This window comes from Podarcis cretensis, assembly GCF_951804945.1.
Source record: "Podarcis cretensis genome assembly, chromosome: 12".
Taxonomy (NCBI): domain Eukaryota; kingdom Metazoa; phylum Chordata; class Lepidosauria; order Squamata; family Lacertidae; genus Podarcis; species Podarcis cretensis.
In genome coordinates, this window is record NC_137181.1 from 32,466,126 (window position 1) to 32,490,908 (window position 24,783).

The window sequence follows — 24,783 nt, forward strand, 5'->3', positions numbered from 1 at the left end:
CAAAGAGGGGTGTTTTTGACTGGAATGTCTTCTTCCTCACAGAGGCTCCATGTCATCAGCAGCTGCATGATGGGCAGAATAACCACAGCCACAGCTTTTCCTGCCATAGAGATTTCAGAAGCAGCACATGCTGAATTTCTGCCTGTCACACAGCTGAGAAATATCAGAAAGTCCCTGTCAGGAAAAAGAAATGGCAGCAACTGACTAGGTTGAGGGCTGAAGCTAAGCAAATCAGGGCCTTGTCATTACTTGGATGGGAGACCACTTGAAATCCGTTAAAGGAAGTAAATATAAGATACATTATGCAGAGGCTGAGTAGAAAAGACGAGTGTCTTCTTATTTTGAAGGTGTTCTAGCTTCCTCACAGGGCTGGCCCAATACATTTTGCTGTCCAAGGTGAAGATGTACAGAAACCTATCCAACAGGTAGTTGAATCTTATATATGAGGACAACATGTGAGCTTAAATGGTGCAGGACAGTCTATGTGACACACAGAGCTCTGTCCTCCACACCTTACTGTCACACCTGCTACCTGAGGCAGCCACCTTCTTCTGCCTGATTGTAGGCGTGGTTCCGCAAGTTCTTCACATCATGTTCAACCAAGGAGTCCAAATTATTGTTTTGTTTTTCTTTGTTTTGTTTCAGCAAGAAATAGCTGACCTTGGATGATGATGATGATGAAGAAGAAGGAGGAGGAGAATGAGATTTTAGGGATCAGGTTTCTTAGGACGTCTCACCTTAGACACGGAAACTTACATTTGCTATTCCATAGCGGTGATTAAGACATGGAACTGCCTTATACCAAGGCAATCCAGTGTCCCATTCAGTCCAATATTGTCTATTCCAGGGATGGGAAACTTGTGGTCTCCAGATGTTGCTGGAATACAACTCCCATCAGCACCAGCCAGCATGGTCAAGTGTCAAGGATGATTGGAGTTGTGGAGATGTAGTCTAACATCTGTAGGGTTCCCCACCTGTAGGGCATTCTGTTTTCAAACACCAACTAGTCTCCCTTTCTATTCTAGGCATTTGGTCAACACATGACAAGGGTATATCACACAAGCTGGCCTTCCTCTCTTCCATCTGTAGATTTGCTGCCGTTGATCTCCATACATCATGCCAAAGGTGAGAAAAGGCTCCACAGGTACAACCAGATTTATTGATTGCACACATACGTAGTTAGAATCACAGAATTGCAGAGTTGGAAGGGACTATGAAGGTCATCTAGCTGCCATATGCAAGTGCTCTTTATTGCCATTGGCCTAACGTACAGAGGGGAAAGCCGGAGCCAATTGGATGGAGGAGATGGGTGGCCAAAAATGAAATTTGTATTCAGTTTGGTTGGCTGCACTTGGTGTAGCAAGATCTGAAGTTGCGCCAAAGGCTGTAACAATAGAGATGCATCAGTGCTTCGCACTTGAAAATATGCCTGCCATTGTTCACTTTTGCCTGTAGCATGTCATGCAGTCACATCAACGTTTGCTGCTTGTTGTGTTTAACTTGGAAAAACAGTCGCACTTAGCGTTAACCAGGTCTTCCCAACTAGCTTGTTTCATGATTCAAGCTTCCTTCCCCCCTTCCTTTCTTTCACGTTTACCCTGAAGCATAGCAATTGTATTCCCATTGGACCTCCTCATTTGCAGAGCACATGCTCAGTGATGCTGTTACTTTATGAAAAGCAGTTGTGACCACTGATATGCTCCCCAACACGGGAACAAAATGTCCCTAGGCAAATTTGCTTGGAAATAAGTCTCTTTGTTTTCAGCAGGACTTATTCTGAAATAATGGTGGTAGCTCTAGACTCTTGGGGGGCCCTTGGGCATGGTACCGTCAGTTGCTCCCCATAGCTTGGAAAAGCAGGACATGCAGTCTGAGGCTGCATCTGATCTTCTCGGATATTCACTGCAAAGTTCAAATAGTAGCACTGTTAGGGTGTTGAGCCACCTGCTGGTCTTGGGACCCTGGCATAGTGAAGTTGAGTGGGTGAGTTGGGTGAAGAAGGCTTTCACAAGTTAAGAATGCTAACGATCTGGATCAGATTATGTACATTAATAAAGTTATGGCCTCTGGTTCAAACCATTTAATGTGCCTTCGCTCCAGGGATGTGGGGGTAAAGACTCCACCAAGTGGCGATTAAAAGATGCATCATTTAAATGTGGTGAAGGATTTAGCCTTTGGTATGCTCTCATACCAAACACCCACGCGGGTGGCGCTGTGGGTAAAACCTCAGCGCCTAGGACTTGCCGATCGAAAGGTCGGCGGTTCGAATCCCTGCGGCGGGGTGCGCTCCCGCTGCTCGGTCCCAGCGCCTGCCAACCTAGCAGTTCGAAAGCACCTCCGGGTGCAAGTAGATAAATAGGGACCGCTTACCAGCGGGAAGGTAAACGGCGTTTCCGTGTGCGTCTCTGGCTCGCCAGAGCAGCGATGTCACGCTGGCCACGTGACCCGGAAGTGTCTCAGGACAGCGCTGGCCCCTGGCCTCTTAAGTGAGATGGGCGCACAACCCCAGAGTCTGTCAAGACTGGCCCGTACGGGCAGGGGTACCTTTACCTTTACCTTTTATGCTCTCATACCAAACACCCACGCGGGTGGCGCTGTGGGTAAAACCTCAGCGCCTAGGACTTGCCAATCGTCAGGTCAGCGGTTCGAATCCCCGCAGTGGAGTGCGCTCCCGTTGCTCGGTCCCAGCGCCTGCCAACCTAGCAGTTCGAAAGCACCCTCGGGTGCAAGTAGATAAATAGGGACCCCTTACTAGCGGGAAGGTAAACAGCGTTTCCGTGTGCTGCGCTGGCTCGCCAGATGCAGCTTGTCACGCTGGCCACGTGACCCGGAAGTGTCTTTGGACAGCGCTGGCCCCCGGCCTCTTAAGCGAGATGGGCGCGCAACCCCAGAGTCGGACACGACTGGCCCGTACGGGCAGGGGTACCTTTACCTTTACTTTATGCTCTCATTGCCTTTAAGTAGAGGAGCTGAATGCAAGTGTGAGCTACTCACTGACTACAGAACAGATGTTTCAATGTTCAGACTAACAGGAAGCTACCAGCAGGTGCCTGGTTTTGTTTTTTGCTGAAGAGTCATTGTGCCAAGGGATGCTGTAGGTCTCTTTACAATGACAAACAGTACGCACCTTTTGCAAGAGGCAAAATTGTTAGCAGAAACAACAGAACTACATCTTGCAGTAGTTTTACCTTCTCATCTGTAAATACAAGGCTGCTGAATTGTCTGGAAAGATCTGTGGTGGTATATTTCTCTGTTGCCTATCTCAGTGTGGTGCCCATCAGACACAGTCAGCATGGCCAATGGTCAGGGATTATGGGTTTTGTGCTCCAACAACATCAACTACCCTGCCTATTATAAGGGAAGTTTTTAATGTTTGATGTTTTATTGTGTTTTTAATATTCTGTTGGGAACCACCCAGATTATTATGCAACCCAGTCAGATGGGTGGCATAATAATTAATAAATAAATAAATAAATAAATAAATAAATAGTAATAAAGTGGAATGCAACACTTTGTTTAATGAGGAATGTATATCAAAATATTTGATGTATACCTGCCAATTTCAAAAATCCAAGAGGGTATTTACAGTGCAGTTCTCTGAATATTAACTCAGAAGTGAGTCCAAGGGGTCTTACTTCCAGGTAAGTTGGTACAGGATAGCAGCTTTAGTCTATCAATTCTGTCCTCTCCTTGATATCCCTACTGTAAATACTGCCCAGAAAGCAACATAAACACTGCCAGATTCTGTCTGGATAAAAAAGAAATTTCTCATATTTTGGATTTATTCATCAGTTCTGTATTACTCTACATCATTTCAAAATCTGTTCAGTTTGCATAGATAGCATGTTCTTAAATTGTACATATTTTTCCTATTAAATTTATATATACCTCTACAGTAGGTGATTATATTTATTTTCTGCATTGCACGATTGCATCACAATACTAGAAATGCAAGGAACTGTTATTGTAGTATGTCGTCGCTGATGAGATTATTTTTGTTAGGTGATTAATGAAGTTACAATTTTAGTAGTTACTGGAGGAGGGTTACATAGGCAATGGCTGATGTCGGTGGTGGTGATTGACATTTGTTTTCTTAAGGAAAACATAGTTCAGGGTTTTTGTTTGTTTGCTTTTGTGCAATTCGCCTGATACCATACATTCAGCTCAAGCAGCCGTCTGAAACAAATATCAGATAGGGTTGCCATAATTCAAACAGTGAAAATCTGGACAGAGCTTTTTTCTCTTTTTTGCCCTCCATTTTTTTTTTTTTTTGGCCAAAGTTGTTGGGCTTTTTTGAACTATTTTATGGAAAATAGACAAAAACAGCACTGCAGACATGGGCTGCCATACATCCAGACTCCCCCCCCCCCGATATTTGCCCAATTTCTGCCAGGACACTGCTGCCAACTGCAATGTTACGGTTATGTCCCAGAAATTCCAGACATATGGCAACCCTATATAAGAAAACAGTTTTCTGCCCTAAAGCTTTAGCCAATGTGGTGCCCTCTGGATGTTATTGAACTACAGCTCCCATTATCCTTGTCCACTGGCAATGCTGGAGGGGGCAGATGGGAATTGTAGTTCAACAATATCTAGAGGTCACCATGTTGGGTATCCCTGGTGCATTGTATATTACTATTTCATGGCCAGAAGTATTGTTTTCTTACTGGCTGCATTGACAATACTCTCTATCCTGCTGATACAAGTGGGTGGCTTGCACTGGATTGGCCAGGAAACAAGCTGTTGCTCTTCAGTTCAGATGTGTGAGCAATTTGGCCTGGCCAACATCTCCCAGAGACCTCAAACACCATCCCATCCTGATCTCCCAAGTCCCCTTTACCTGGCTGCTGCAGTAAACAGCAAAGAGGGGAGTCTCTCCCTACCTCTTCCACCTGGTGCCTGATATGCTCCAGAATGGTGTGCCAAGAGAACCGAAGGTTCTGGTCACCCCAGATGTTTTCCTCAAGCACCACGGGGTCCTTGTGCCTTGGCATGCTGTCCTAAACGGAGAGGGAGAGACTTCTGTCTTTCTTTTCCTCACAGATGCTTGTCACCAGCAGCCAAACCAGCCAGGTACCGTACGTGGGAGATTACGGAATGAATAGTTTGGAGCAGGGGTCAGCAAACCTTTTCAGCAGGGGGCTGGTCCACTGTCCTTCAGACCTTGTGGGGGGTCCAGACTATATTTTTTGTGGGGAAATGAACGAATCCCTATGCCCCACAAATAAGCCAGAGATGCATTTTAAATAAAAGGACACATTCTACTCATGTAAAAACACACAGATTCCCAGACCATCCGTGGGCCGAATTTAGAAGGCCATTGGGCCGGATCCAGCCCCTGGGCCTTAGTTTGCCTACCCATGGTTTGGAGGGAAGGAGGGTTAGGGAATTACTGGTTGGGAGGCGGCTTGGATAGGAATTATTCTTCAGATCACAATTTAATCCAAGATTTGGAGGTCCCAATATCCACCATTTCTGTTGTATAAACATTATAACACCCCCCCAAACCCCTCACATTCAGGCTAAGGAAGTACAAATTTTGCCAACATCTTAATTCACTTCCAATGTAAACATATGGTCTGTATCTTCATCATGGCCTTGCTGAACGCTTATCTTCTACTTTTCATCTGTCCCCATATTCCTAGTGTAGACCACCACTCACTCTCAACACATTACCTTAATTCACTTCCAAGGTCACCCACCTCATTCTTCCTAACTTCCACTTATTCTTAGAGCATTCGTCCAGTGCCCTTTTCACACTAGTACCCTTTCAAGTGTTCACACCCATGTTCCTACTAAAACAACAGCAATGCAACACCCCCAGTGCTTCAGTTCCATCTTGGTTTCTAAAACTGCAAATAGCTTACATGGACATGAATGGCATTTATAGTAAGTTCAGGGCCAAACAGCACATTATGAGGGAGATCTGTGATTGTATTATGCCAGGGGAAAAAACATGCAAAAGTATATCTTTTTACCCAGGCTTTTTTGGACAGGGGATGTTAATAGTTGCTTATTTGCTGCAGATAATTTTATTTATTGGTTGTAGTTTTAACTGCATAACTATATTTTGATTTTTTTTATTGTGATGTAATCTGTGCCAGGGCCTTTTTATGCATGAGAGGTGATAAATGTGCTAAATAAATGAAAAGTAAATAAATAATAGTGCCTGACCATTTAAAAATTTTCCTGCTGGAAAATCCAGCATCCTGGTTTCACAGTGGTCAATCCATATAAAGCCTGAGTGCGACAGGGCTCCCCCTACTTGTGATTGACAACTGATATTCACAGGCATAATGCTTCAGATATTGGGAGATAGTGCACAGCCATCCTTGCTAGCATAGAAACAACATATCAGTAGCGTCTAGCGGGTCTGATTTGCATTAGGGAACTGGCGTTGGTAGTTAACCCTCCATGCATCTCAGACCAAAACCAAATTGCTTCCAGTTTTGCTTCCAGATAAAGAAAAAAAAATATGTTGGAAGATTTAATAATGGATATTCTAAACCACATCTGTTCCAGCCCTCACTGAATAATCTGCTCTCTATTTCTCTCCCTTTCATGCATCTGTTGCAGTTACAGATAGGTAGCCGTGTTGGTCTGCCATAGTCAAAACAAAATAAAAAAATTCCTTCCAGTAGCACCTTAAAGACCAACTAAGTTAGTTCTTGGTATGAGCTTTCGTGTGCATGCACACTTCTTCAGATACACTGAAACAGAAGTCACCAGACCCTTCTATATAGTGAGAAGGTGGGGAGGGGTATTACTCAGAAGGGTGGTACTCAGAAGGGCTATTACTTCTGAGTAATACCCCTCCCCACCTTCTCACTATATAGAAGGGTCTGGTGACTTCTGTTTCAGTGTATCTGAAGAAGTGTGCATGCACACGAAAGCTCATACCAAGAACTAACTTAGTTGGTCTTTAAGGTGCTACTGGAAGGAATTTTTTTATTTTGTTATGCATCTGTTGATCACTGTTTTCTCAAGTTTTGTTGTTGTTTAGTCATTTAGTCGTGTCCGACTCTTCGTGACCCCATGGACCAGAGCACGCCAGGCACTTCTGTCTTCCACTGCCTCCCGCAGTTTGGTCAAACTCATGCTGGTAGCTTCGAGAACACTATCCAACCATCTCGTCCTCTGTCGTCCCCTTCTCCTTGTGCCCTCCATCTTTCCCAACATCAGGGTCTTTTCCAGGGAGTCTTCTCTTCTCATGAGGTGGCCAAAGTATTGGAGTCTCAGCTTCAGGATCTGTCCTTCCAGTGAGCACTCAGGGCTGATTTCCTTAAAAATGGATTTCTCAAGTTAGGGAGGTATAACTGTTTTCAACTGTGTAAACCAGCCTTCTCCAACCTAGAGATATTTTGGACCCCCATGATTCCTGACCACTGGCCATGCTGGCTGAGTCTGATTGGAGTTGTAGTAGAGCAAAACCTGGAGGGCATCAAGTTGGGTAAGGCTAGTGCGAAGCATCATGATGGTACTGTACAAGTAAAGAGATGGGCAAGAAGAATGACAGACTAAACTCAAGCATTCAATTTCTTACCAGACTAGCTAAGTGGTAACTGATTCTTAACTGTGAGAAATGAATGCTCTTATCTGTTAATATTGTATATACAATTGAAGCCATCTATATAAGTGCTACCTAGCACCAAATGTGGAATAACCTAACCAAGCCTGCTTCAGGTCTGAAATAAGCCCAAGGGCAGTAGTGGCTTGTGCTGCATATATTTTAAAACATGCAAGTCAAAAGGCGAGACTAGAGCAGCTGCACCCCATTTGTTGCTACACAAGAGAGAAATGCCACTTTCCGCAACTCCTGAGCAGCGTACGATTGTGTGAACGTAGTGATATAAGCTTGAGTTTGCTCTGTTGGCCCATGCCTATGTGCAACAGAGCACAGGCGCGAACTCTTAGGCAGCTAAAGGCACACTAGCTAGTCTACATTCTGATCTCAGTCCCTGGGGCTGGCAATCTCTGTGAATGACACTCTGTGTTTATTTGAAAGCAGCACTCGGTAAATATTGAATTGTGCTAGTCTATCATCAACACAGGTGTTGTTTTTTCTGTAAATACCAAAACGCTGCAGTGACTGCTTACTCTTTCGTATGACTCACTCTTTGCAAGCCGTCCCAAGGTGCTTCTTCAGCAAACTCTGAATCATAGCTAGGAAACATGTGAAATGGCTCCATGCTGGAAGAGTCTTGGAGATGCGAGGAGATTCACTGAAGAAAAGGGAAGGAAGGATTCAAGTCCATAGCATCAGGCATTTTTGAAAAAGAGGCAGTGGGAAGTGACAGGAACACTGTCTTTTTCTTAGAAGGTGGAAGCTGCCCACCCACAACTCTTCTTCAGCAAGGTGTGGTTTTAGAAAACACCGCCGGAGTTTTAGAAACACACCATTCCTAATAAAATAGGAGGATGATTTACTTTCTGGAAGCTCGACTTTCTCCACTAGCGCCAGCCCTGTGTGATGATTTTTGGCTTTTTTACTTGCTAGCTGAAGCCCAGATTCATAAAATGTCTGAAGCAACCAAATGGTTCTAAATAACACCACCTGCCTCTATGTCCCAGTTTCAGAAGTTTGTCCCCAGGCTAGGTTTACAGTGGAATCTTCACCATGTTAACTCAGAAAGAAGTCGCACTGTGCTCAGTGCCTTATTCCCAGGTGTACACAGTCCAATTTAGAAGAGTAAATAACAAATATATTCATCTTCATTGCACAACAATCCACGGTGTTTTTCTTTACTTAGTGATGGGTATTGCTGAATGACAACTCCCATCACCCTTATGACTGGTCGTACTGGAGTTGATGGGAATTGGCTGGGGTTGGTGGGAGTTGGAGGCCATAGGTTCCTCACCCTGGACTTACAGGCTAAGGACTAACGTATGAATACCTTCAACCTAGATCTAAATTGATCCACTGCTACTCAAAGATGCTTGCATTCTAACTATCACTCACCCCACCCAGCTCCATCAAGCGTGCAGCAGTACAGACCTCTGTGATTCATTCAAATAATCCCTCAGCACAGGTCAAAGAGCCCTTTAACCAGGTTTGCCCTGGAAACACAATCACTGGGTTTGTTTGTCCGCAGAACCTCTGCAACACACTTCTTTCTTTTCTAGATAACTCTCCCACACAACACAGCAAATGACTTAATCTTATATTTGGACATATTTCTTAACAAGCCTTGGTGTAGTATCCACCAAGGGAGGGTAAGGGATGAGGGAGAAATTGGATTTGGTTCACACCTAAAGATGAATCTATCAAATTTGCACTTTCTGAAACAATAGAAGAACCAAAACATAACCATCCACCCAAATTTGTGCTCATCCAAATTTTGCAACGCAATTCTCCAATGTTTACAAAAATGCATATATTAAGGGAAAGTGTGCATAAACATGAATATATTAGTGAGAACAAAATATAAATATGCGTCATATTAGGAAAATTGCTGGCAAAATTCTGTACCTTAGTCAAATTGGTGTACATAAATGTGCCTATTAGGAAAAGTTGACATAAAATGCTGATGAATTTTTAGGAGGACTTTTTTTTAATTCTGCAAATTGCTGCAGAAATGTGGAGAACTGAATTTAAGATTGGAAAAATAATAAATGGACAATACTGAAATTGACTGATCCTTCCACCACAGTCTTCTGTCAAGGATCTGTTGAAACAGCTAGCTACCGACAAATATTTGTACCACAATTAAGCAGCAATTTCTCTTTCTTGCATCCTGTAGTCTATGCCCCGCATTCACCCACTGTGGCAAGTGTGATACTTCTTGTGGCTTTCTCAAGAAGTCTGCTGCTCAAGAAGTCTGTGCAGAAAGCAATAACCTGAGCAGGACTTTCCTTCAAGACCATTGTTCAAGGACAATAGGTGCAGGGCAAAGGACTAGCTCAGTGATCCCACCTGTGTAGTAACTTCATGCGCAAGATACCAGAGCAGCATGATGAGGAACCATAGGGAAGCAGATCTCACACCACTAAAATTATGATTAGATTTTAGTTTTTGGAGAAACTATGCCTGTAAGATTATCACACAGTTACATCAAGGAGTTGGGGCTGTTAAAGAAAAAAAGTGTGGTTACAAAGAAGGTGAATATCACTTGTAGAAAACTGTACTCATAATGTGAAAATATTTATTACCTATAGCCATAATTTCATAAAATCAATGAACATGTCATGTGATACAGTATGTGCAAGATGGATTTGCCTTTGAGTCATGGATATCTGAAGTAGCCATTGCCTCAGATATAGGTGTACATTTGTTTGTAGCTTACAAGAGAATTATAATTCTGACACTATAGTTAACATCACTGGACATGATGAACTGTACATCCTTAGGTTTGGAGACAGACATATCTATTGTGAACCACCCTGGGATCTTTGGATGAATGGCAGTATACAAATTTTAATAATAATAATAATAATAATAATAATAATAATATCATCATTTCTTAGCCTAATGCTGAATGTTATGTTAAGTGGCATTAGTTTGCTAACATTTACAGAACATTAAGAGTATTTTTCACGTACTGTACGTTGTCTTTGCCAGCAATATACTGCTTCTGTGTTCTTCAATTACACACAGACGAAATCTACCAAATCCTATAATGTACTCAAACTGTATCTAATGTACTTACATCCATGCACAATACCGTGCACAACAGAAAGATTTCATGTTGTTTGCATTTCATAAGGATGAACGAATCAATAGGAAAAGAGATTTGATAAATCATTAGCAAAGTATGAGATAGATTAGAAGGTGCGAGGGCATTAATAAATCATGCATTTCAAGCAAGTTGCTCTTCTTGGTGGAATTCCTGAAAGCAAAGCATGCAAGGATGAAACTCAAACTAAAAGGGGAATGGGTTGAAAATCACAGTGGCTTTCCCCAAAAGCAGTTTGCTATAGATGTATAAGTTTATACGTAACATAGAAATTGTTGGCTGGCCTGGCCTTGACCATAAGACAGCGGCACTTATATTGCACAAAACAAGCTGCTTTGCAGTTTTCCAAGCTGTTAATACATTTTCCAGGGGGCCATGGGTGGGAAGTAAGGTACTGAGCACAAAATCATCACAGCAGAAATTCTTGGAATTGAGAACACAAAAAAGGCAGCAATATCATCAGTTGTTTTGCAATTATAAAGGAAACAAGCCAGTGACACAATTATGATGGCCATAACTCTGAATCTTCCGAATCCAGTGTCTCTGCTGCACATGCAGTAACAGGACCCTTAGAGGCAGCTTCTAAACTTGCTCCCCATTTGTTCACATGAGCATTCGGAAATACAAGATATGAAACCTCCCCAAGGTCAATGGACACACACATGAGCCCATCTGATTGGGGTGACCAGTTGATTCATGGACTATTTTTATAAACACGATAAATAAATAAATAAATAAATACTTAGTAAGAATTAATTGTAATTAGTGAATTTCAGTCCCCTTTCTTGGTACAGGCACTGCCAAAGTGATCAAAAGCTTTCAAAAGAGGGTTTTGATCCCAAATGCTTACTTTTGCACCAGCCGATTTTCCTTGAAACCTCGCTTTGCTAAATCTTTGGTGGAAATGAGGTTTATCAGGCATGTGGCTTGGTTACGATGCGGCACACCTACTGCTTCATAGGCTAATAAGCAAGACTGCTTGGAAGTTTGATATATTATGAAGATTTAACGTGGAGAATTTTTTGGCTTGGTTTCAACCACTGCATTTCTTTCCCAGATATGCTCTTACATGTTTAGATGTACACTTAAAATATTAAAGTATGGATGTGGCAAACAGACAAATGTATCGTACAAATAACACCTGTCGGAGAGACAGGATTGGCTGAGTCTCCATGTTGAGTCAATGCTCAGCGACAAACCCAGGGTTTCGTCTTGTATTATGTGTAATGGTTCTCCAGCTCAGATGCATGTTAGCAATGCTTCTTTTATTCTAACACTATAGTGTGGGCCCGCATTTGCGATGGAAATATTTTGAAGTTTGATCATGTGGAACGAAACAGCCTATTATGTAATGTGCTAATTGGGGGGGGGGGGCTCCCTCTGGTTACTGCGAGGACTTGTTTCCATGGACCAGCATCAGTGGGCATTTAAATGGAAAGCTTGCAAATATCAGATAGGCTTAGGATTTAAATATGTGACGTGATTAATTAATGTTTAATGCCAAATTTGGAAGAAAGAAAGATGTTAAGTGATTAAGTTAACTTTATAAGAACATTAGTTTTGGAAAACTATTAAAATGATACATACTGAAATTCAACCAGGGGGATATGGGGAAGTCACTTACAAAGATTGGCTTAAATAGGCTGAGATTTATGTTTGTTTGTGTATTTGTTTGTTTGTTTAAAAAAATATTGGAAAATTAATAAAAAAAATTGGGGGGGGGGAAGCATCAGTGGGCATTTACACAGGGTCCATAGCACAGCAGAGGCCCCAGTGGCAACTGTTTCCTGGACTTGCTCCATTGATGAAGGAGACTCAGGCGGGTGCGGCGGGGGCGAGCCACCACAGGTGTCTTCGCTGAGGGGGTGACATTTGGGACGCCTCCCACCCACAACTCCAAAGCCTACCCTGAGGTGGCGCGGGAAGGGGGGAGCTGTGCCGCATTTCCCCCTTCCCCCTTCGTTTTGACAGGTGGGGGAGGCTTGGAAGTCGTGGGCGGCACACCAAACGTCCGCCATTGGCGTCTCCCTCTGCCCCCATGGGTGGCTCGCTCCGCCCCCAGCTGCAGGGCGCATGCGCCGCTCTGTGCACCCGAGCGGCTATCCCGCGCCTGGGAGGGCACCCTCTGTGCCCCGCCTCCCCTTGGGAGCGCGGGCATACGCTCCACCTCTGAACTTGCCCTGCGCTTTCTAGGAAATGGTCTGCACTTTCCTGGTCTACGTCCAAGCAGTGGCGTAGCGTGGGGGGTGCAGGGGGGGCCGGCCGCACCGGGCGCAACATCTGGGGGGTAGGGAAATCCACGGGTTAGGGGGCGCAAATCCACAGGTTAGGGGGCGCAAATCCACGGGTTAGGGGGCGCAAATCCATGGGTTAGGGGGCGCAAATTACTTGCCTTGCCCCGGGTGCTGATAACCCACGCTACGCCACTGCGTCCAAGCACTTTTTTTCATTCTTTTCCCAGGAAAACCCACTCTTTACAGCTGAATTGGACCAAATGGCAATTTGGGTTTTCCTGCCGATTGCAATTTGCTCCACTTCAACAGGCAAAGTGGGGTTGCTTGTGGATATCGGCAGGGCAAAGAGAAGAGTGCTCAGGCACAGACCTGAAAAGCTTGAACCTGTGTCCTTTCTGAGAGAGGGGACCCCCCCCCTGCAGGGTGTCTGCCTCGCTCAAGGGCCCTCCGAAAACTGGAAATGAGGCTGGTTGCTTCTTGTTCTGTGTGAAGTCTAACAGAACAAGATAGCACAAAGAGTTCATGTGCCAGGCTTTAAATGATCAGATCTGCACTGAATTCAATGGGTGAGATTTAAGAGGGATGGCTGGGCAAATACTAGGATGAACGTTAGTTATTCCTCAGAATTAATCAGGAAAGGAAGCCAACCAAGGCTGCAATAAGCCTCATGGCACTTTCTTCAGAAGATGCCGGAGTAGTCCAATGGGTTAAATATGCCATATGAAAGACCAATCTGAGGTTCACATCCTGGGGAAAATCACATTTCCAACAGTGTTGCATCCCCCTCCCCGCCCCCCGTCCCACAGCATATTTAGCCTGCAAATTAGTAATGGCAATGCATGCAACAAAAATATGCTTTATCACTTTATGTAAACATTAGCTTTCTTCATGCAAAATGCCTACAAAACTGTGGCAATAAATTATTCTAATAGCATCATTTTACATTAGCTCAGTCACAGAAACTGTTATTCCAGATTCCATGATTATGCAGTAGAGAACATTTTAAAACCCTTGAAAGGTTTCCAGCGTACATATTCCAAATCCCTGCTAATTTGATTTTATAAGGATTTAACTAAAAGAAGCTTATTCTTTGCTGCAGTTCCTTGTTCTCTTAATGATGGAAGAGAAGAGCCCAGTTTTGGGAGGTGGTCCCATCAGTATTGGAGCTTGGTTCTTGTGGGTGATTTTTATCTGGTGAGAGAGAAAAGAATTATTACCTAATCGAAAGATGTGATAGCAATAGATCACAAAAAATGATTATTTTCAGTTTCCTTATTAGTTACACATCCAACAGCAATTTTATTTTAATTTCTTGTTCTTATTCTTGTTCACAGTCTAGTTCTATTATACATTCTAGTTCACAAATAATGTTTGTTACTTTAAAAGAAGCAATTGAACAATGCTATGTTAAAAAAATAGGGGAGGTGAATGAATGAATAAATGAATGAATGACCATTGCCTAGGCAATTATCGGTGTATGGAAAAAAATCACACTCATGGTTGGGCAGAATCTCAGTTATCAGACATAATTCTAATTATACAAATTAACATCATAAGGTGTTGTAAAAAACCATTTTCCTTTTTTAGATGTTATACACACACACACACACACACACACACCTACCTCTGAATTATATTTATCTGCACAGTTGTAACTGATTATTGATCTGATTGACATAGTTTTTTATAAAAAAAATAGTATTAAATACCTGCTTCATTTCATTTAGACAATCCATTTAATACTTAATTACTAAGGTCTTTAAGTGGTGTACAAGAAACTCAATACAATGAAAATAAAAAATGAATTAAAAAAACCATAAATAAGTATAGCTATGTTGTAGGTATTTCTATCAGATCACAATCCTACTATATAATGGATGTTTATGTGTATTTTGATGAACTGGTTAGAGTGAAAGATTCTGGGCCATTTGAGCTGGGGAAGAGTATGTATGTACTTAATAGTGTTAACTTATTTTTAGTTGCTATTTTGTTACTATTGTTTTGTAGATTATAAACGCTATGCTGATTCATTAATCATAGAGTACGACTTATAACTGTGATGTTCAGCATCTTTTTTTAGTTGTTTGTTTGTTAATAGTGTTTTATAGATCGCAGTTGCTTTACTGATGATTTGTTCATTTACATCACATGATATATGCTGCACTTGTTGGGGCTCCATTATGGTATTCTTATTTATTGTTTGCAAGCCGATTTGGGATTCATTTGAATGGAAAGCAGCACAGAATACCAGTCAACCAACTAAAATTATAAAATGTCTTCAGTAGGCCCCCGAAGTTCAACAGGAATTGGGCACGTCTGACCTCAACTGGAAGGGAGGTCCATAAATTTGGTCCACAATACTGAACACTTGGCTTTTGATAGATACAAGCTGCATCAAAGCCAATGGGGAATGCTAGCAGTGATTTTCCAGAAGATATCAGGGATCAGGCAGGGATATAAGGGACCAGGGGGTTCTGACCCAAGGAAATGTAAATGCTGCATAAGGCTACATACCTGTTGCTGTGTTCATGGCTACACTGACTAGGGTAATGGGCCCATATTTTATCCTACCAACTGCTGGATATAGGAGATAATTCCCTCCACAGCCTGCCGTTTCTGCCACCCCCTGTATGGCAGCTCTATGAGCAGAAGCCATTTCTACTGTGCTTTCCTCTGCCGCTAGATGAGACTGATAATGATTTTTTTGTACACATCACAAATTAAAAATAAGACACTTGATTACAGTAGCATGCCTTATTTATACTTCTCCTAATCACATTGTTCATTGCTCTTAACGTGAACTTCAGTGCTGAATTTCCAAATAACCATCAGGAATTAAAGTCAAAAGCCAACTTACTAAAAAGGTCAAAAATGATGGAGTAGCATTCTAATTTGTTAATTAATTGATAGTAAAATCAAATCAAATATTGAAAGGCCTGTTTAAAACACCATGAAAGACTGCTTTATAGCTACTCATTTTGATTTCTTTGATATAAAACTAGAAATCACCTTAAATGAGACAACCTTAACGTAGATTATGTCTCCAATTTTCTCTAATTCAAGTCTAAATTAGAGAAGACATTTTATGAATGTATGCTATGCTCAAAGCTAATTGAAAGCAATTATCAAAGTGGCATTTTGTCTGTGACTTTAAGATACATTGTAAGATAATAAATGATTCTCATTATGTAATAAAAAGGTCACATCTTGCCTTTGGGCTAGTGACGCTAACAGTTTTTCAAAAGCTATCTGGGACATTTTCTTTAGTGAACTACGACTAATACAAGAACCATCACTTATTAAATATCAGTTGTCATCTGCACAGTATCCACATCACAAATGAGTATTTCTTTCAAAAAGAAACACCGCCTCATTAAAACTGGCAAAAAATATATCTCTTAAAGTGCATACCTGACATTTTCAAGCTAAAATGAATATCCTTCACTTGTCATTCACTAATAGTAATGTGTGTGTGGTGGTGGTGGGGGAGTATACTGAGAGGACAGGCTCATTAAAATAGGGAACAGCCCGCTTCTTGGGGTGGAAATTTACTTTACAATCAAAAGAGACAGAAATGTAAAAAATTCAACAGGATAAGTGGGTTTTATTTAACTCTTCTAGAATCCTAGCTTACTCTTCCCTATGGTAACATATGTGAAATTGTATGCATAACTCTACCAGAATCGCTAAAATAAAAAAAGGCTCTAGGCAACATTCATTTGTAATTCCTGCAAATTCACCCAATTAGGCACCCTTTAGAGTATTAGTGGCTACATATTTCCTCACAATATACCAAGCAGAAAGCAGCCATCAAGGTACAGAACATAATGAATTTGGTATTAGAAACTGACACCGCCAGCTTCTGGAACCTTAGTGTATCAAAACTACTAGGTATATTAATAATTCTTCCCATACCAAGAATGAAAAAAGTAAAATAAAAATAAAACCAAACTTCTAGGCTGTTGTTCCAAGTTGTGAGCTGTTAAGAGATTTGTAACACCCTTAAACTGGAAATGGATTACCTGTCTATATAGCAACAAGAAACTCTAAGGAAAGTCAACAGTTCTTATCAGTACAGTCTAAAATAGAAGACTTTTATGCAACACATTTCAAAGCAGGAGCATTCCACACATTACATTCAACGAGTGTACAATTTGTGTACCTAATTAGTTGAGCTATACAAATCAACTTGCCTATCACCTGAGCATGGGAGCCACCCCACCCCAAGATCCTCCATCTCTCCAGGATTCAAGTACCAGTTACTGACCTTCATCCAATCCATCACTGTGCTCAGATACCCTTCCAGAGCTTTCACAGCCTCTCCTGATTCAGATGTTATGGCAGGCATAGGCAAACTCGGCCCTCCAGATGTTTTGGGACTACAACTCCCATCATCCTTGACCTGTTAGCTAGGGATGATGGGAGTTGTGGTCCCAAAACATCTGGAGGGCCAAGTTTGCCTATGCCAGTATTATGAAAAAACAGAGCTGCATTATACCTGACCATTGGCCATGCTGGGCCAATGGGCAGTTGATATCCAATAACATCTGGAAGGCTATAGATTCCCTACTCCTGTTTTAATACATCTGCACAGTAGTTGCTTCTGCCATTAAGCAGAGGTCCTGAGAGGAGCATAGTGGGAAGAGTCCTAATGAGGATCTGTGTCTGCTTTCAGAGCTTAGAAGAAAGAGGAGTAAAAAGCTGACGCTGCCAAAATTACTTTTTCTACCCGCTGTTAAACCCATGGAGATGTATTCTCCCTAGACAATGTTGAATCTAGGAATTCCACGAAACACAAGAATGCACCAACAGCAGCAGATTAAAGCTAATGCTAGAGGTCTTCTTTAAAGGAAGGTTTTGGACCAACTGTGCTGTGAAAGAGGGGCAAGGTATGCCTCCCTCTGGAAGGAGCCCCAGAAGCTTAGGCACAGCCAATGGAAAAGGCCTTCTCCCTGCTCTCAACCAAGTGATATTGTGATTGGATCACCTCCAGTCCTTCAGATAACCGGGTCCTAAACAATTTAGGGTTTTAAAGCTCATCACCTTTAAAAGGTGAATTGGTCCCAGAAAAAAAATTGAAGCCCGCACAGCTTTAATATGCTTTTATATGTGGTTCCTATTAATAATCTGGCCACTGTATTCTGAACCAGCAGTTCCAGGAGTTTGGGATTAGTAGTAGACTTAAACATAGAATAAGTTTTCAAATCACATCAGCGTATCTTGCTTTGCACTCTGCATAACGTTGGTCTTGCCCTAAGGACCGCCTCAATGGTTTTATATATATAAGTCTGTTCTCTTAAAACAATTTCTCAGCAATAGCATTGCACCCACTGAAATTAAATCTAATTAGTTTGGCATTAATTAAGCTCTAATAATATACTCTAGTATCACTCCTAAGTAGTGTGATCCGTTTCCCCTTCACACAGGTAAATTGGAAAACATGGTAGTGTCATCATAATTTTTAAACACACTGAGAAAATGACAGAGCTGCAAAATTAAAATAAATGATTAATGACATTTTTTTCATGTTTTATACTAATAGGTATTGCTGAGGTTTTAAATTAATAAAGCTGTCAACCTCAGGGTTGTTACAGGATCCAGCACAGAACCAAAATGGAAATTATGTATTCCACAGACACCTACAGATGACACTTTGGAATATTTTAAATTTTAATTAGTAGGTGCAATTGTTTCACCCCTCCCCCCACCTTTAAAGCACTACAAATTAATTGGCAATTAGTCACAACTAATTCTTTTCTTAACAATCTGAACGGGAGAGGTAGGTGCATTACATCTCAGCATAGTTGTCTAAGGTGCAGAAAGCACACATGCAGTAAATTGCATTGTCAATTATATGAAGGGGGAGGGGAGGAAGAACCTGTTGTGAAATTAAAAAAAAAAATATGCATAGGTAAACAAAAATAATGTATGCACTGTGCGGTGTGGGACGACGACAACACAGAAATAATACCCAACCACATCAGCCCTCAAATGTATGCAGATTAGCGAAGTTCCTACCTAAAGAAGATAGACAAGTTTGAATATTAACAGGTGTTGGGCTGCAAAATGTCCTCTGGTTTCTCAGCAGTTTTTCTTCCTCTGTGAAACAAGCTTCCATTTTCGGCCTAATTCTCAGGGTACTGCAGAATTTCAGCCACTGGGAGATTTTGAGATTATTCTATGACTACAAAGCACCCAGGGTGGGTGGGTGGGTGTGGGTGTGTTTTCTCCTTACAGGTAAACATTCCTCCAGTGCTTTCTGCAGCCTTCCTGGCTGCCCATTCTTCCTGACATGAAAAAGCCCCATGGGAGGAATTACCTCATAGAATCTTAGAGCTGGAAGGTACCCCAAGGGTCATCTAGTCCAAGGGTCATCTAGTTGGTGTTGACCTTTAAAGCCCTAAATGACTTTGGCCCAGTATACCTGAAGGAGCGTCTCCACCCCCATCATTCAGCCTGGACACTGAGGTCCAGCGCCAAGGGCCTTCTGGAGGTTCCCTCACTGCGAGAAGCAAAGCTACAGGAAACCAGGCAGAGGGCTTCTCGGTAGTGGCACCCGCCCTGTGGAATGCCCTCCCATCAGATGTCAAAGAAACAAACAACTACCTGACATTTAGAAGACATCTGAAGGCAGCCCTGTTCAGGGAAGTTTTTAATGTGTGACATTTTGATGTATTTTTGGACCCTTGTTGGGGAAATCCAGCCAAATGGGTGGGGTACAAATAAAGTATTATTATTATTATTATTATTATTATTATTATTATTATTATACAACCCCCTGCAATGCAGGAATCTCAGCTAAAGATTGGTCAAGCATGTCTTATTTTTGAGAAACCCATGCTGGGTCTAAATAATCACAGCATCCTTTTTCTAAATGCTCACAGACAGGCTGATGAATTATCTATTCTAGGATCTTCCCTGGTATCGATGTCAAGGTCACTGGTCGATAGTTACCCGGGTCTTCCTTCCCCCCCCCCTTTGAAGATGGGGACAACATTTGCCTGCCTCTAGTCTGTAGGAACCTCACCTGTTCTCCAAGTATTCTCAAAGATAATAGACAAAGATTCTGAAATTACATTTGCAAGTTCCTTTAGTACCCTTTGATGCAGCTCATCAGGCCCTGGAGATTTGAATTCCTTTAAAGTAGCTAGGTGTTCCTAGCTGCAGCTCCCTCCTTACATCATTTCTTCTGTCATCATCAGGTTGGGCATCACTTTGCTTTTGGGTCAAGACAGGGCAAAGTAAGTGTTGAGTAGTTCTGCCCTTTCTCTGTCACCCAATAGAATTTATCCATGTTCCCCATACTTGCTTGTTCTTCCTCTTATTTTTGACATAGTTGAAGTGACCTTTTTAAAATTATTTTTAATCTCTCTTGCAAGCCTGAGCTCATTCTGAGCTTTAGCCAGCCTGAGTTCCCCCCTGCCGTTGTTGGCTACTCATTTATACTCCTCCTTTGTGATTTCCCCTTTCTTCCATTTCTTATACATGGCCTTCTTAACTCTCAGCTCATCTGTCAGCTCCTTATGCAGCCACACACTGGTTTCCTTAGATGCCCCCCCACTTTTCTTTCTTGTTGGTATTGTCTGCATTTGGGCCTTCGATATTTCTCCTTTTAGAAACTTCCATCCTTCTTGGGCTCCCTTCTCATTGAGTACGTATTTCTCCCTGGGCTTTGACTGAAGTGTGAGCATCCAGGAGGGCTGTAGAGTGCAGATGACTGGTGAGATGATTTGTTGAAGGAAAGGAGGTACTACATTTCCAAAAAGCTATTTAAGGAGGGTCGTGGCCACAGCCAAAGCTTCCAAACTGCCATATGACACCAATTAAACTTTCACCACAGTCAGGAGCACAAGACATTAAAATGAGGGTGGATGGGAGTCAAGAAGTATCCCCATCATATAACCAACCCCTCCAAATGGTTACCTACAATTTGCCATTGGTGAATGGGGTGAGGTATTCATTTTGGTCCACCTAAACCACATGATTTTTTTCCAGGTGTGCTTCTAATATGTTTTAAGAATGCTCACCAGTGTAAGCGTTTTCTATATATACTCAGCGAGCTTCATCGCCTCCCAGGTGATTTCCAAGCACAGTTCAAAGTACTTAAAAATAAATAAAATTAAAGCCATTAACACTATGGAAACAGGGTGCTAGAAGTATCCTCTGTGTCCAAGTGAAACCCAGTAGCTGAAATAGTCTTTAGAAGCCCTTCTTTGTCTGCTCCTACCTGCAGAGATTAGGTGGGTGGCTAATGGAGAAAGGGCCTTTTCTGTGGTTGCACCCAACCAATGGAGCTCCCCCCCCCCCATGGAAACTGTCCAGTCGTTCTGGCATGATATAGGTGGAAAGATGACGGAAGAACCTCAGCGCAAAAAGGGGGGCATTCCCGGCTGTGAAACGCCTCAGGACCCGACCGAAACAGCACCAGGACACTCCAAAATTAAGATCTTAAAACGTAAGCTAAGCTTCCCAAGAATAGGACTTGATATCAGAATAAGCTAAGAATAAGAAAAGAGGGAAGCAAGAAATCATTGTTTATGCCAAAAAAAACCAGAAGCACGAGGAAGGGAAAAGGAGGTCCACCTCAGTGCGGCTTTTAAAACTGTGGCTAAAGAACTCTATGAAAATAAATTAATAAAAAATAAATTAAAGCATACCAAACAGCTGAAGCATCGGCGAGAATAAAATATCAAACCAAGTAATTGTGTTATTAGCAATGTTGGCTGTGGTAATTTTAATGATGATGATGATGATGATGATGATACAAAGAAGTCAGGTATGGTATAATATGTGGAATAGCTATAAGGCTGTAATCCTGCATCTTGTTACCTTAAATAAGCCTCACTGAACTCAATGGGTCTGGCTTCCAAGTAGACATGTATATGATTACTTTGTGAGGTATCTAAACCATTTCCCCCATTTCTCCCCAAGTAAGCACACTAAGAAAGAGAAGCATCTCCTCCCATGTTCCTGTGTGCTATAATTAAATTTCCTCAATTATTTAATTAGTGCCTGTTGAAGTCTTTCCAGTGCTTTGAATGGGTCTGCATAAAATCAATAAAAAGGTTGATGGGCCAGAAACATTCAACTTATTTGAACATATTCTCGTTAGAAAGAGCAAAACCAAAAACATATGTATAGTGAGTTCATACATAAGGAAGTAATGCATATATGGGTGGGTGTGGGGGGAGAGAGGGAGCGAGGAAGGGAGATATATTATACTGAAATCTGCGTGTAAGACTGCAGGATCGCATCCAAGCTCTTTAATGAAATAATCTAGGGTTGGTTACACTACAAGACTGAGGAAATAATGCAATACTTCATTTTGTAAAATATTACAGTCATTGTGATACTTATATTTTTATGTTTTATTACATATACTGATCAAGACACACTTACTGTACAAGGCGTTTGCATCCATGGCTCCCCATCAATCTGCATAGGCAGAGACTTGCTAGTCCTAGAGCAAAACAGTTACAGGAAGTACAGTGTCTTAAGATAATACAGTGTGTGTTCTAAACAGACAGCATGTCCCCATATTCCACCCAGAGGCACTCTAAGGTGTGTATGTGGCATGGGGCAAATTGGCCATCTCATTGTTTCAACAGGTCTCCATACTGTAAGCTGGCACATCCTTGAAAGCATTCCAGAAGTGAGCTAAAAACATAAGTTGGGCTCACAACTTCCAGACATGATGAGATAATCATCTGACCCACTTTGCTACTTAAGCTGATTTTACTATATCAAAAGTGAGTCAGAATGGCCTGGGTGTCGTACAAGAAAAACCCAAATCAAATTAAGATTGCTGAAATTGTGGATGGAAATTCATGACATACTTCATGCAGTAAAACATGGACAATAACAATTTATTATGTATCCTAAATTACGACTAGTAGATTATTGACCTAGGAGGATATCCAAGTAGTTGATATTTTATTATGATTTATGTCCAAATACTTGCTAGTTCCCCCAAATGCAAAGCTCCAAATGTTAATAACATCATAATGGAGAAAATTGGGCACCAGGAATGTTTTGCTACTGATATTTTGGGGCTCTTAGAAAAACCTGCTTAAAGGAGGAGGAGGAGGAGGGGGGACCTATTCTTTTTTGTCTCTCCTCTTGCACCCCACCCCCCCTTTTATTTGCTGTTTAATAATAATAATAATAATAATAATAATAATAATAATAATAATTTATTATTTATACCCCGCCCATCTGGCTGAGTTTCCCCAGCCACTCTGGGCGGCTCCCAATCAGTGTTAAAAACAGTACAGCATTACATATTAAAAACTTCCCTGAACAGGGCTGCCTTAAGATGTCTTCTGAATGTCAGGTAATTCTTTATCTCTTTGACATCTGATGGGAGGGCGTTCCACAGGGCGGACGCCACTACCGAGAAGGCCCTCTGTCTGGTTCCCTGTAGCCTCACTTCTCGCAATGAGGGAACCGCCAGAAGGCCCTCGGTGCTGGATCTCAGTGTCCGGGCTGAACGATGGGGGTGGAGACGCTCCTTCAGGTATACAGGACCGAGGCCATTTAGGGCTTTAAAGGTCAGCACCAACACTTTGAATCGTGCTCGGAAACGTACTGGGAGCCAGTGCAGATCTCTCAGAACCGGTGTTATGTGGTCCCGGCGGCCACTCCCAGTCACCAGTCTAGCTGCCGCATTCTGGATTAATTGCAGTTTCCGGGTCACCTTCAAAGGTAGCCCCACGTTGCAGTAGTCCAAGCGTGAGATAACCAGAGCATGCACCACTCTGGCGAGACAGTCCGCGGGGAGGTAGGGTCTTAGCCTGCGTACCAGGTGGAGCTGGTAGACAGCTGCCCTGGACACAGAGTTAACCTGCGCCTCCATGGACAGCTGTGAGTCCAAAATGACTCCCAGGCTGCGCACCTGGTACTTCAGGGGCACAGTTACCCCATTCAGGACCAAGGAATCCTCCACACCTGCCCGCCTCCTGTCCCCCAAAAACAGTACTTCTGTCTTGTCAGGATTCAACCTCAATCTGTTAGCCGCCATCCAACCTCCAACCGCCTCCAGGCACTCACACAGGACCTTCACCGCCTTCACTGGTTCTGATTTAAAGGAGAGGTAGAGCTGGGTGTCATCTGCATACTGATGAACACCCAGTCCAAACCCCCTGATGATCTCTCCCAGCGGCTTCATATAGATATTAAAAAGCACGGGGGAGAGGACAGAACCCTGAGGCACCCCACAAGTGAGAGCCCAGGGGTCTGAACACTCACCCCCCACCACCACTTTCTGGACACGGCCCAGGAGGAAGGAGCGGAACCACTGTATGACAGTGCCCCCAGCTCCCAGCCCCTCTAGACGGTCCAGAAGGATGTTATGGTCGATGGTGTCAAAGGCCGCTGAGAGATCCAGCAGAACTAGGAAACAGCTCTCACCTTTGTCCCTAGCCCGCCGGAGATATCAACCAGCGCGACCAAGGCAGTTTCAGTCCCATGGTGAGGCCTGAATCCCGATTGGAAGGGATCCAAATGGTCCGTTTCCTCCAGGCGTGCTTGGAGTTGTTCAGCAACCACCCGCTCAATCACCTTGCCCAAGAATGGCAGATTTGAGACTGGGCGATAGTTGGCCAAATTGGCCGGGTCTAAAGATGTTTTTTTAAGAAGCGGTTTAATGACCGCCTCTTTCAGCGGGTCTGGGAAGGCTCCCTCACAGAGGGAAGCATTCACCACCCCGCAAAGCCCATCACCCAGCCCTTCCCGGCTCGCTTTTATCAGCCAGGATGGGCAAGGATCAAGGAGACAGGTGGTCGGTTTCACTCGTCCAAGCAGCCTGTCCACATCCTCGGAGGTAACAGATTGGAATTGATCCCATATAACAGGACCAGACAGAACTCTAGCACTCT

The 24,783-nt window shown here is 42.7% G+C and overlaps 1 protein-coding gene and 2 long non-coding RNA genes across 8 annotated transcripts in view; 2 read left to right on the forward strand and 1 right to left on the reverse strand.

The window, feature by feature from the left end:
- LOC307199864 overlaps positions 1–24,783 on the forward strand; it is a 91,723-nt gene that overhangs the window by 30,686 nt on the left and 36,254 nt on the right. Inside the window, exon 2 of the long non-coding RNA XR_013832249.1 lies at positions 1,026–1,125. This is a non-coding gene — a long non-coding RNA (uncharacterized lncRNA). The remainder of the gene's footprint in view (positions 1–1,025; positions 1,126–24,783) is intronic.
- On the forward strand, positions 6,956–12,844 carry LOC307199858. Its single transcript, XR_013832243.1, has 3 exons — positions 6,956–6,991; positions 7,307–12,405; positions 12,448–12,844. It is a non-coding gene; the product is annotated as an uncharacterized lncRNA (long non-coding RNA).
- The window catches only part of DGKB (diacylglycerol kinase beta), a 298,387-nt gene continuing 287,302 nt past the window's right edge, over positions 13,699–24,783 (reverse strand). For all 6 annotated transcript variants that reach the window (XM_079947902.1, XM_079947906.1, XM_079947903.1 and 3 more), the window contains 2 exons: positions 22,307–22,367; positions 13,699–14,098 (listed from right to left, as the gene is read on the reverse strand). In XM_079947902.1, the coding sequence (XP_079804028.1) occupies positions 13,991–14,098; positions 22,307–22,367 (169 nt within the window). In that variant the 3' untranslated portion in view covers positions 13,699–13,990. The remainder of the gene's footprint in view (positions 14,099–22,306; positions 22,368–24,783) is intronic.